The 13,779-nt window shown below is 39.0% G+C and overlaps 1 protein-coding gene across 1 annotated transcript in view; it reads left to right on the forward strand.

Annotated features, from left to right (window-relative positions):
* Positions 1-13,779, forward strand: part of LOC143732480 (dynein regulatory complex protein 11-like) — a 68,501-nt gene that overhangs the window by 30,333 nt on the left and 24,389 nt on the right. The window contains exons 20-40 of the mRNA XM_077223602.1: positions 3,117-3,383; positions 4,369-4,635; positions 4,768-5,034; positions 5,120-5,386; positions 5,495-5,761; positions 6,061-6,327; positions 6,414-6,680; positions 7,194-7,463; positions 7,583-7,861; positions 8,003-8,260; positions 9,159-9,425; positions 9,627-9,893; positions 10,176-10,442; positions 10,708-10,974; positions 11,048-11,314; positions 11,391-11,657; positions 11,786-12,052; positions 12,211-12,477; positions 12,655-12,921; positions 13,049-13,315; positions 13,425-13,691. Of these exons, the coding sequence (XP_077079717.1) occupies positions 3,117-3,383; positions 4,369-4,635; positions 4,768-5,034; positions 5,120-5,386; positions 5,495-5,761; positions 6,061-6,327; positions 6,414-6,680; positions 7,194-7,463; positions 7,583-7,861; positions 8,003-8,260; positions 9,159-9,425; positions 9,627-9,893; positions 10,176-10,442; positions 10,708-10,974; positions 11,048-11,314; positions 11,391-11,657; positions 11,786-12,052; positions 12,211-12,477; positions 12,655-12,921; positions 13,049-13,315; positions 13,425-13,691 (5,613 nt within the window). The remainder of the gene's footprint in view (positions 1-3,116; positions 3,384-4,368; positions 4,636-4,767; positions 5,035-5,119; positions 5,387-5,494; positions 5,762-6,060; positions 6,328-6,413; positions 6,681-7,193; positions 7,464-7,582; positions 7,862-8,002; positions 8,261-9,158; positions 9,426-9,626; positions 9,894-10,175; positions 10,443-10,707; positions 10,975-11,047; positions 11,315-11,390; positions 11,658-11,785; positions 12,053-12,210; positions 12,478-12,654; positions 12,922-13,048; positions 13,316-13,424; positions 13,692-13,779) is intronic.

The following is a 13,779-nucleotide window of genomic DNA, read 5'->3' on the forward strand; positions in this document are numbered from 1 at the left end:
CAGTATTGTTGTTAATAAACCTTAAGCAAGAACTAAACCACAGAGAAGTCTTCTGAATAAGTTGTAAGTACCATTTGAACGCTTATGATTTAGGTCAGATTTGACTTGCCTAACCTGAGGATAATAAAAAATAAGGTTAAAGGTGTAAGGTTAAAGCAAACACCGTAAAACACTACATAGGCGCGGAGAGCGCGTACTGGACAGAGCAGTGCCAAGGCTGGGTCTGCCTCCTCCAGGGGCAGCGCTTGCAGGTTCACCACCTGGTCCCGGAAGGGAGTGGTAGGAATCTTGGGCACATATCCGAGCCGGGGTCTCAGGATCACGTGAGAGTAAGCCGGCCCGAATTCCAGGCACGCTTCGTCAACGGAGAATGCTTGCAGGTCCCCTACCCTCTTGATGGAGGCCACTGCAACCAGGAGCGCTGTCTTCATTGACAGGAACTTAAGCTCCACTGATTGCAAAGGCTCAAAGGGAACACTCTGCAGGGCAGTTAGAACCACTGAGAGGTTCCAAGAGGGAATGAGAGGAGGGCGAGGAGGATTCAGTCTCCTCGCTCCTCTCAGGAACCTGACGATCAGGTCGTGCTTCCCAACAGACTTACCTTCGACCGGGTCATGGTGTGCGGCAATAGCGGCAACATAAACTTTCAGGGTGGAGGGAGACAGCCTTCGCTCCAACCCTTCTTGAAGGAAAGAAAGCACGACACTAAGAACATCTCCGGGGGTCCACACGTGGAGGTTCCGGAGATTTGGACGAGGGTGCCACAGGGTGCCCCGTCCCTGAGAAAGGAGGTCCTTCCTCAGGGGAATCGGCCAAGGAGGTGCTGTCGCGAGGAGTACGAGTTCGGAGAACCAGGTCCGGGTGGGCCAGTACGGCGCGACCAGAAAGACCTGCTCCTCGTCCTCCCTGACCTTGCGCAGGGTCTGCACAAGAAGGCTCACTGTGGGAAACGCATATTTGCGGCCCCGCAGCCAGCTGTGCGCCAGTGCATCCGTGCCGAGCGTGCCCTCGGTCAGGGAATAATACAGGGCGCATTTGGTCGGGATGGGTCATCCACAAACGCTGCTCTAGCGTGATCAAGCCCAAGCACGCAGAGCAGAGAATGTGCCCATCAAAATCGGAAATGAGTCAACCGCCACCAGAAATGCACGGGCGAGCCGTCTTTAAAAAGACGTGCCGCGTGCGAGCTCTTTTGTGAGAGAAAAGAAACTCTGAAAGTGTTGAAGCGCCCGGGGAGGAACACACTCCCTGGCAAACCACTGCACAGATAAGCAGGAAGCGCGCACTCGCCGGGAGATCGCCGTCACACCAACACCAGAGACCTTCGCTCGTCTGTAAGAAGCTGACAGTTCAGAGATGGCTTGTGGAGTGAAGAATTAACTTGGCTCCGAAGCGAAAACATATCTGCATGTTGCCGGCGTCCTCCTTTTATACCCACGAGGTGGGGCGGAGATATGCTATGCAAATTCCGCAAACCCATGGCATTTCTTTGCCATTGACTCGTTTTGTAATACTCGAAGTTGATAGGCTTTCTAAGCAAAACCCCATTCGTCGTCATTCGACGGAACTCGGAGTGACAACGAATGGGAACAGGAGTTACAGGTTGCCTGGAACGCGGCATAAACCTGGGAGGAATGTCGTGTAGTCCCTACCAGCCGTTTGTTGTAGTCCTTTTCTTTAAAAGAAAATATCTCCCTTTGCTTTGAACTTTGAGCGTTGTAACTTCGCAGATGTTGTTTATGCTCAAACAGCAACATTTCACACTAGCTAAAGTTAGAAAAGTGAAATCATACTTTACCACCCCTTTAATAACGATTAACACAAAACAGCTGTTTTAAATTGCAATAATATTTTACAATATTACAGAATTTACTGTATGTTTGATAAAATAAATGCAGGCTTTATGAGCATAAGAGTCATTTTATGTTTTCACACTTGGCAGTTTTGGTTTGATTAAAACTAATTTTAGTGCAATTGTTCTGTTAATGTGGTTCATTTGAATATGTGTGAACACTTCCAAATGAACTCTGGTGCGGTTCAACTGAAATATGAACTCAACACGGACCAATGACATATAAATTGAACAAAAATTGGACATGATTTCACAAGATACTCTAAAAAAGGACATACCTGGTTCCATATGGTTTGGTACAGGTGTCAGAACAGTGTCTGCAGCAGATCTCTGTGTGTGTGACAGAGGAATTCCTGCTGCTTTTTTGACTCCTTAACACATTTTACAAGCTCTTCAAGAGTTCTCCAAATACCATCATATGTACGGACATACAACAAGTGCGTTTAGCCCAGCACACAGCATTATTTTGGATGTTCAGTAAGTTCTGTCTCAAAACATACGTTATAAAGCAGGGCTAAAAACATTTTTTTTAGATAAATAAAGAAACAGTAGTGATTTTTCATGCTGATTTTTCATTTTTCATTTTTTTGTTTATTTGCTCTATAACAGGTCAAATTGGTCTTAAACAAAAAATATCTGTAGCCATTTGAAATTAGATGAAGCACTGCATTTTAATTATGATGATAAAGATGGTACACACATGTAGCATGAGCAGTTGTTTTTTATTTAAATTAGATTTAATTATAGGATTTAAAGTAAACTGTACACAAATAAGCACTAATAAATACTACTTTATATGGAGATATGAGGGAAAGAAAATGGCATCAAAGTTTTTGTGAAGACAATCAGTTCCCTTAAGAGATACATTCATATAAACCCCAACCCCCAATTCAATATTTATATATTTCTCAATATTTTGTGCATATATTTTGGGCCTGGTACAGTATTTTCTCTGATGGCTTGTCTGATTTCTTTTCGCGTCAGTCTTCAGCGCCAAAATGGTCGCAATTTCAAACCTTGTAAAAGCTTTTTTTTTTTTTATCTTTAAGTTCGGTGTTTAAAATTAGTTTGAACACTAAGCGAACCAGAACTAAATTAATTATTTTCTTTTTTGGTCCAGACCAAAAGAACCAAGACAACTGAACTAAAAGTGTGAACGCATCATAAATCTTACAGACTTTTGAACTATAGTGTATATATCATGATTTCTACTTGTGAGTTAATGGTTTATATTAAAAGACCAAAAATGTCAATATTTTCTCAGCTCTCCCGATTACATTCAATCGAGAGCTTCAGAACCAGGTGTCTATAGAGGGTGAGAGTGCAGTATTTACCTGTGAGCTTTCAAAGCCTGGTGCTCCAGTTGAATGGAGGAAAGGTAGAGTAATTCTGAAAGCTGGAGCCAAATATCACACGAAACTGGAGGGACGATTAACCAAACTGGTGATAAATAATCTTGTTGAAGATGATGCAGGAAATTACACCTGCAAAACCAAAGATTCACAATCAACAGCCAAATTGATTGTTCAAGGTAATATCCGAATTACTTCTGAATTTTTGACATTATTATTATTATTATTATTATTATTATTTCATATGCATTTCATTTTCATGACCATGTGATTTTTTTTCTATCCCTGAGTGATCAAGTTCTTCCATTTCATTTAAAATGGCCATTTTCTCCACAGCTACTATTGACCCTATATACGATATTGAATTCAACAAGGATGAAATCGAGGTTGTGAGGGATAGACCTACAGTCTTTACATTGGCAGGCACTATATACTGGCACTATATAACATCATTTTCAAAACTGTTTCAAAACTGTTTTTCGCAACTTTCAAAACTTTTAGTCAAAGGGAGTTCTTGTCTTCTAAATTTTTTTTCTGATAGACTTTTGATCAATTGAACAATTAGCATGTTGAACGCACTGTACTTCTAAGCTCTAACCCTCACAGCCTTATTTTCATTCCTGTCTAAAATTAAATTTGGTGCTACCCTGATTAAGGTCTATAGCATGCTGTCATGGCGTTACACAATCCCACTGCACAGGTTTAATTAATCTCTCAACAGTGAAATTAATCACTGTTGGATTTTCATTTCATGATGTTTAAATTCATACCCTCTAATTAACCTCCATATTTGGCATCAGAAGAGTCTCGATATGACAAATCCCTTCATATATTTTTGGTTGATAAAAACTAACGTAGAAATGTAGCTTTTGTCGGGATCTTGCCCAATTCATTACAACATGGGCTGGTTATGAAGAGCTATTCTGTGTTGGTGTACATAACGCATAAATAAAACATACCCCAATTCATTTAGATGATAGATGAACCCCAATTAATTTAGGACTTTGCCTGATGTAGTTATTATAGTTGATTAAGCACAAAAAGTGTCTAATGGTAAGTTTTTGGTAACACTTTGGTGGGAAGACACAACATTCACACTTTTGAAGAGCCTATAACTTTCAATACATGAATACAGGCTTTTTTTCAATTCTTGGCTTTCTGAAGGACTCCCTGCTACCTTTAAAGCAACTCTGAAGAACCAGGAAGCTCAGGAAGGGAACAGTGTCGCTTTGCACTGTGAACTTTCTAAGGCAGGAGTTCGAGTAGAGTGGTGGAAAGGAGAAGAAATGCTCAAGACTGGAGAAAAATATCAATTGAGACACAAAGAAGCAAAAGCTGAACTGCTAATAAGGAAGGCACAACCAGAAGACAGTGGAGTTTATCGATGTGTATGTGAAGACCAAAAGACCGAAGCCACCATCAAAGTTAATGGTATGAATATGTTCCAGGAAGTTTTCAAATTCAAGTTCCTGTAATTGAGCATTAGCCAATTTTTGCTAGTAATAATCTATGAAAAGATTTTATCGAAAACATGATCAGATATGCGACATCTGCTTTGTATAGCTCTCCCCATCACTTTCAAACAAGAACTTATGAATCAAGAGGGTGAAGAAGGGAACAACATCACCTTTCGCTGTGAACTCTCAAAGGCCAGTACTGATGTGGAGTGGTTGAAGGGAGAAGAAGTACTTAAGCCTGGAGAAAAGTACCAGATGAGACAGATTGCAACTAAATTGGAGCTTGTTATCAGGAAAGCCTTACCTGAAGACAGTGGAGTCTACTTTTGTGTGTGCCCTGATCAGACATCCAAAGCAACGGTTAAAATTAATGGTACGAAACTCAATCAAACGATTTTATAATTGCCAATTTTGTCAAATATTCTCCTTAGGTGACAAATATATTTATGATATCTTAGCTTTCCCAATCACGTTCAAACAAAACTTGAGAAATCAAGAAGTGGTGGAGGGCAACACTGTTGCTTTGCGTTGCGAGCTTTCCAAACCGGGCGCCGCTGTGAAATGGTGGAGGGGTGAAGAGATGCTGCAAGTTGGAGAAAAGTACCAGATGAGGACCGAGGGAAGGATTGCTGAACTACTTATCAAGAATGTCAACTCTGAAGATGTCAGCTCCTACAGCTGCACTACGGGAAAGGAAAAGACAACAGCAGAAGTCAAAGTCAAGGGTATGCTCTACAACTGCAAGATCAGATATTGTTATACTTTAGTAATAGATTTCCTCGTTCAAATCATTCTCAAACTTAACTTGAACACATTTGTCATGGTTTTCATAGCTCTACCCGTCACTTTTAAACAAGAACTCCAAAACGAAGTAACTAAAGAAGGTGGGCAAGCTGTGTTAAGCTGTGAGCTCTCTAAACCCAGCACTCAAGTAGACTGGAGAAAAGGAAGAATTATTCTCAAACCCAATGACAAGTATGAAATGAAGCAAGAGGGAACATTCACCAAACTGGTCATACATAATGTTGAAGCAAGTGATGCTGGGAGCTATTCATGTAAAACCAAGGATTCTGAGACAACTGCTGAGCTAACCATTAAGGGTAAGGCATGCAGACTTTTTGCAGAGGCGGCTTGGCAGATTTTGGTGTTTTTTGGTTTGTAATTCATGGGAGCCATTCATGTAAAACCAAGGATTCTGAGACAACTGCTGAGCTAACCCATAAGGGTAAGGCATGCAGACTATTTTGCAGAGGCGGCTTGGCACATTTTGGTCTATTTTGGCTTGCTGTTTTTTATTATTGCTTCTTGTGCTATGGTCTTCTGTTTCGCTGTGCTTTGATGGCCTGCATGGTTGTGTTGTGAAATAATCAGGCATATCTCTTTTGGTTGATGCTTCCAGTTCCACCTATCACTTTTAAAGTCAAGTTGAAAAATCAGGAAGTTGAAGAAGAAAATAAACTCGTATTACACTGTGAGCTCTCAAAAGCTGGATGTCCTGTTGAATGGAGAAAGGGGGAAGAGCTCCTCAGATCTGGGTATAAGTATCAAATCAGGGAATGTGATGTTACAAGGGAGCTGATCATCATGAAAGCCTTGACTGAAGACAGTGGAATCTACAGTTGCTTTTGTGGGGAGCAGAATACCAAATCTACAGTCAGAGTGTTCGGTATGGATAAAGGTTTTAAAGAAAATTGAGCTTTTATTGTCGCTTATGCTCACAATTAGCTAACATGCTAATGTGCTACTCTTCAGCCACGCCAGTAACGTTCAAACAAAACCTGAAGAACCAAGAGGCTCCTGAGGGAGGTGTTGTTATTCTGCAGTGTGAGTTGTCCAAAGCTGGGGTACCAGTAACATGGTTGAGAGGGGACGAGAAGCTCAGCAATGGAACTAAATACAAGATCAAGCAGGAGGGATTGGTTGCCGAACTACACATTAAACATGTCCTTCCTTTGGATGTTGGGGAATATAGCTGCATTGTTGGAGACCAGAAGACAACAGCTGAAGTTAATGTTAGGGGTAGGTCCAATGCAGCTTTTATGACCTTATCACTGAGTTCACACAAGGTAACATTGTTTACAGCGCTGTTAAAATGTTGTCAAGATATTGGGTATAGACACAATGTGTGATACCCAGGGCTGGAAATGAGGGGGTGTAGGGGCAAGGGGCATTCAAACTGGTTATTTTTATTTTAAGGGAAATTAAGAGGATTTAGTTTCCATTCAGTAGCCTCAAGATAGCTATAAATTGAACAGATATAATTTTTATATATAGTTTTTCAATATAGTGAAATAGTAATGAAATATAATGAAATGGTATTTCAAATTGATTGGTATTTCCACGACTGTTGATGCCCTCATATCCTTTCACGAACTCTGTATGATACCCCATTCATGAATCACAGCATCATACACCCATAGCGTCATTTCATATCATAAATTCTACCAGTTAACATACACAATTTCTAATTTGCAAAATATTCCAAATACTTTTGAGCTGTTGTTCAGATCATACTTCTCACACCTCTCACAGCTGCTGCCTCTGTGTTCTTTGAGAAAGAGCTAGAGAGTCAAGAAGCAATAGAAGGGGAATCTGTCCTGTTTAGTTGTTTACTCTCTAGCGACAATGCCCCAGTGACCTGGAGAAAAGATGCAAATCAGATCACTCAGGGTGGGCGATATACCCTCCACCGTAAAGGTGCCACTCAGGAGCTCGAAATCAGGAAACTGAGAATGGAGGACGCTGGCGTGTACACATGCAGCGTCAGAGGCAAGAAGACGTCTACAACCCTCAGAGTGATAGGTACAGTAAATCATAACAAGCGTACATAAATTCAACAATAAAATTCTGTTTGCTTTCAAACACAATGAATTTCAAGGACTCCTGTGCATTCCTTTATTCGGTTAATGTTCCCTTTACAGAGCGTGTGAGGATTGTGAAAGGACTGCGTGACTTGACGGTTACTGCAGGCGAGAGCGCCCGCTTTGTGTGCGAGCTTTCACACGAGAACATTCTTGACGGGGTTTGGTGGCTTAGTTCCAATGTACTGCAGGAGAACGAGATGAACCAGATGAGTATCTGTGGCAAAGAACACCAGCTGGTGCTTACTATGACCACACCTGAAGAGTCAGGTGTTGTGTCCTTTGTGGTGGGAAATGAAAAGACTTCTGCTCATCTGCGTGTAAACAGCAAACCTAAAGGTGAGTGTAAGGATTCAATTTCTTTTTTCTAAGTCATTTAATTTGAGTGTAAACAGCAGAAATACAGTATTGACATTGAAAAGTATACCAAATGCAATGAGTTGATTTAACTTTACACTCTAAAGTCCATTCTCTCTTTAGTTTTAATTGAAGAAAACCTGAAAGACATGACCATTTTTGAGGGAGATTCTGCCACCCTGTGCTGTGCGACTTCGGACTCCTGCACACTTATAACCTGGAAACGAAATAATGTAACCCTGCTCCCCGGGGAAAAGTATGAACCTCTGAAACATGGGAAACGAAATATTCTTCTAATTCACAAAGTCAGAAAAGAGGATGCTGGGATTTACATGTGCGATACAGGAGACATGCAGAGTAGTGCTACTCTTACAGTCAAAGGTAGGAACAGCTTGAAACACATTTGCTCTAACTATAAAGACTAGAAAATTATAACTATAAATATATATTTCTTTATTTTTTAACTTGATTTATCACCATTTAAACATGTTATACATATTTAAATAATAGTAATAACATTAACAATGATTTATTATCATTTTATTTATTATTAATAGTAATAGTAATAATATGTGATACATTTAACTGTATTCAAAAAATAAATGAATTGATCAATTTTAGTATGTGTTGTCATATTTTTAAAATGTGATTGATTAAAATATGTATTTTTTAATTAATACATTGATAGTTCATTTTATTTTTTAAGTTACACTCCTAGTCCACCATATTTCAGTTGTTGTTGGTCACAAAAATGTATTGTTTCAGAGAAGGAAATTTTTGAAATTCAGAGAATTGAAACCATTGTAATGCTTATTCTGTAACTTTTTACAATACGGTTTTATTTGTTAACATTAGTAAACTATGTTAGTTAACATGAACTAACAATGAAAAATACTTCTGAAGCATTTAATTATCTTCATTTCTACATTTACTAGTAAATCTTTTAGCATATACATATAAAATTGTACAAGTTAACATTAGTTAATGAATTGTGAACTGTCATGAACAATGAGCAATTGTAATTTTATTAACTAAAAATAACAAAGTAAAATTCGAAAAATTCGGTAAAAAATAAATTGCTCATAGTCAGTTAATGTTATTTAATGCATCAACTAATGCATTAACCTTATTGTAAATAGTTACTTATATATACATGCTTATTATATATATGCTTATTCTTATCAGAACTTGAGTCTTTTCAAATCAGTATACAAAGTGAATTTGTACAATATTTATTGGAAATTACACATATACTTAAGGGTTCTTTGCTTCATATCAGAGCGTCCTTTGTTCTTCTGCGGGGAGCTCCAAAACCAAGAAGCAGAGGAGGGTGAGACTACTTTCTTGTGCTGTGAGCTGTCTCAACCTGGAGTTGCAGTTGAGTGGAAGAAAGGAGCAGTTCTGCTTAGAACGGGTAACAAATATGAGATGAAACAGGATGGATGTGAGCTACAGCTACAGATCAATGACCTCACAAGTCAGGACAGTGGGGCCTACAGGTGTTGTGCCGATGGCATTGAGACAAGGGCCAGTATTACTGTGAAAGGTATGAACCAAAATAATTGCTTGTCTATATATATTGTATTTGATTTTGAGGATTTGATCTATGCATAAACTGAATGTCAGTGAATTAGTGAAAATATTCAGTGGCACCTTATAAGATCCAATCATTAAATGCAAGCATAATTTTTTTTGTTGCATAATGAGCATTTATTTTACCACTGTTTCTTCTCCTCTGATACCACAGAGTGCCCTTTGTTTTTCCGTGAAGAGCTTCAAAACCAAGAATTAGAGGAAGGTGAAACGGCTTTCTTGTGCTGTGAGCTCTCTAAACCCGGAGTATCAATACAGTGGAAGAAGGGGGCAATGCTTCTGAAGAATGGACAGAAGTATGCAATGATGCAAGAGGGCAATGAAGTACAACTTCAGATCCATGACCTCACAAGTCAAGACAGTGGCATCTACAGATGCTATGCTGGCAATCTAGAAACACGGGCTAATATTATTGTCAAAGGTTGGTATGCACAGTATACCATCACAGTTATGGTTTATATTTAAATTTATCAGTATCAGTTGATATTGAAAATTTGATTATTTGAACTGTAATGTTTTATTTTTAATGTGAAAAAAGTATAGAATTGTAATACTTTTAAAAGTGATAGTTTCTACTATAGTTTTAGTTATTTTAGTCATACATAACATGAAAATGATTATTGGTTTGTTGGTATGTAACCTAATGTTAATATCAGTGCATCCTTACAATATTAGTTAACATCAATTTACTCTCCCTTTTCAGATCAACCTCTTTTCTTCTGTGAGGAACTCCATAACCAGGAGGCAGAGGAGGGTGAGATAGCCTTCCTTTGCTGTGAGCTCTCTAAACCTGGAGTTGAAGTGCAGTGGAAGAAGGGGGCAATACGACTGAGACCAGGAAACAAATATGAGATGAAACAAGATGGATGCAAAGCACAGCTACAGATCCATGACCTGACACGTCAGGATACTGGCACTTACAAGTGCTGCTCTGGAAGCCTGGTTACAACGGCATCAGTTGCAGTCAAAGGTGAGAGCCGTGACATTAGAGGGTCATACTATGGTTTTGTGAAGAAGTATTTGTTCTTGTCTGATTTTCTGTATTTTTACACTGAATGTCATCAGGTCTTTGATCAAAACCTATGAATGCATTCAAGTGACAAGCACAATGATTCATGGACAAGCACAATAATTAAATATGTATTCAAAAAATAAAAACAAGGAAATACATACTGTATTTATATTTTCTTATTAATTTTCTATTTATTTTCAATTTTATTGAATTTATTTTTCAGAACAACCTTTGTACTTCATCAAGATGCTTGAGTGTCAAGAAGCAGAGGAGGGGGAAACTGCCTTTCTTTGCTGCGAGCTTTCAAAACCTGGGGCTGCTGTAAATTGGAAGAAGGGATCTGTGCTGCTAAAGCCTGGAAGAAAGTATGAAATAAAGCAGAATGGTGGTGAACTGCAACTTCAGATCCATGAGCTCACAAGCCAAGACAGTGGTGTCTACACATGCTGTGTTGGTAGTCTAGTGACCTCAGCATCTCTGGAAGTGAAAGGTATAGTATATTCAATGTAGAGTTGCTAGAATACACATTAATTAACATTAACATACTTATTTTCTGCATCCAGAACAACCTCTGTATTTCTGTGAGGAGCTCCGAAGACAAGAAATAGAAGAAGGTGAGACTGCCATACTGAGCTGTGAGATTTCTAAAACTGGAGTGGAAGTGCAGTGGAAGAAGGGAATGCTGTTGCTTCTACCAGGAAACAAATATGAGACTAAGCAAGATGGCTGTATATTACAGCTTCTTATACACAAATCTAACAGTCAGGACAGTGGCATCTACAAATGTTGTGCTGGTAGCTTGGTGACCACAGCTTCTCTTGACGTGAAAGGTGAGTATTTTTATGTAATGAAATTGTTCAAATTTCAGTTGGACATCATTGAGATATTTTTATTTTCCCTCTCCAGAACATCCATTGTTCTTCTCTGAGGAGCTCCAAAACCAAGAAGCAGAGGAGGGCAACACAGTCATATTGCACTGTGAGCTCTCTAAACCTGGAGTTTCAGTGCAGTGGAAGAAGGGAGCAGTGATACTTAATCCTAGTAAAAAATATGAGATTAAACAGGATGGACTTCAACTACAGCTTCAGATCCATGCAATAACAGCTCAGGACAGTGGGACTTACAAATGTTTTGCTGGTAGCCTGGTTACAACAGCATCTCTTGTAATAAAAGGTAAGTGAATTATTCAAATGACATTTTTCAACATTTTGATCTTTGACATAAGAATTCATTCATTAATCTGTTCATGTGTCCAATTGTTTTTGAACATGTAAAAGCATATATGTTTTTTCCCTCTACAGAAAAAACATTGTTCTTCTCTGAGGACCTACAAAACCAACAAGCAGAGGAGGGCAGGACAGCAATATTGTGCTGTGAGCTCTCTAAACCTGGAGTTTCAGTGCAGTGGAAGAAGGGAGCAGTGATACTTAAGCCAAGTAAAAAATATGATATGAAACAGGATGGTTGTCAACTACAGCTTCAGATCCATGAGTTAACAGCTCAGGACAGTGGGCCCTACAAATGTTGTGCTGGAAGCCTTGTCACAACTGCTTCCCTTGTGGTAAAAGGTAAGACATTTTTTCAAATGGCATTTTCCCACATTTTGAACTTTAACATACGGATGACATAGGAAATAATTAATTAATCTGTTCATGTGTCCATTTATTTTTGTGGGGGTTTTTTTGTTGAACATGTAAAAACATACATTTTTGTTTTCCCTCTCCAGAACAGCCATTGTTCTTCTCTGAGGAGCTCAAAAACCAAGCAGCAGAGGAGGACAAGATAGCAATATTGCACTGTGAGCTCTCTAAACCTGGAGTTTCTGTTCAGTGGAAGAAAGGAACAGTGCTTTTGAAGCCTGGTAAAAAATATGAGATTAAACAGGATGGCCGTCAACTACAGCTTCATATAAATGAGCTAACAGCCCAGGACAGTGGGCCCTACAAATGTTGTGCTGGGAGCCTGGTGACTACTTGCTCTGTTACAGTGAAAGGTATGGAATGTGTTTTAGAGAAACTTCTGAATTACCTAATACTCTTTCCATGTACCATTCTGACAACATTGCTTGCTATTGAACCAGGATATTCTGATAATTCATTAAGAGCACTTTTTGTGAATAAAGCCACAAATTTTAAAAACATTAAATGTATTTTTATTTCCCCACATCCAGAGCAACCTATATTTTTCTGCAAGAACCTCCAAAGCCTTGAAGCTGAGAAAGGTGAAGCGACTGTCCTGACCTGTGAGCTCTCTAAACCTGGAGTTGCAGTGCAGTGGAAGAAGGGAACAGTGTTGCTGAAACATGGAAACAAGTATGAGATGAAACAAGATGGGTGTCTGCTACAGCTTCAAATATATGACCTGAAAATGGGAGATAGTGGCTCTTATAAATGTTGTGCTGGTAACATGGTGACAACTGCTTCTCTTGTAGTAAAGGGTAAGGGAATTCATTTAAATGTTTTCTATCTTTTTTAAATAGAGGAATCAATTCCTCAATCTGATCATTTGTACTTATTTTCTGTTTATCGTGTAAAGACATAAGTATATTTGTTTTCCCTCACCAGAACATCCATTATTCTTCTCTGAGGAGCTCCAAAACCAAGAAGCAGAGGAGGGTAAGACAGCCATATTTTGTTGTGAGCTCTCTAAACCTGGAGTTTCAGTGCAGTGGAAGAAGGGAGCAGTGATGCTTAAGCCAAGTAACAAATATGAGATTAAACAGGATGGCCATCAACTACAACTTCAGATCCATGAGTTAACAGCTCAGGACAGTGGGACTTACAAATGTTGTGCTGGAAGCCTGGTGACTAATGGTTCAATTACAGTGAAAGGTACAGATATTATTTTAGTGGAACATCTGCAGTTTCTAATGCTTTGTCCATGTAGAACGTCTTTCATACATGAAGAACCCAAACTTTATTTTTACTTCTGCATGTACAGAGCAACCTATATACTTCTGCAAGATGCTTCAAAGTCTTGAAGCTGAGGAAGGTGAAACGGCGTTCTTGACCTGTGAGCTCTCTAAACCTGGAGTTCATGTGCAGTGGAAAAAGGACACAGTGTTGCTAAAACCAGGAAACAAGTATGAGATGAAACAAGATGGCTCTGAATTACACCTTCAAATCCATGATCTAAAATGTGAGGACAGTGGTGTCTACAAATGCTGTGCTGCTAGGATGGAGACAACAGCTTCTCTTGTTATAAAAGGTACATTTATTCCCATATTTTAAAAATAAGTAAGTCATTAAAAATAATTAAAAATCAAAATAAATAAGTAATGTTGCATTTCCATTAT

This window comes from Siphateles boraxobius, unplaced genomic scaffold (genome assembly GCF_051911475.1).
Source record: "Siphateles boraxobius isolate OS27281-9 unplaced genomic scaffold, OSU_SipBor_1 9, whole genome shotgun sequence".
Classification (NCBI taxonomy): domain Eukaryota; kingdom Metazoa; phylum Chordata; class Actinopteri; order Cypriniformes; family Leuciscidae; genus Siphateles; species Siphateles boraxobius.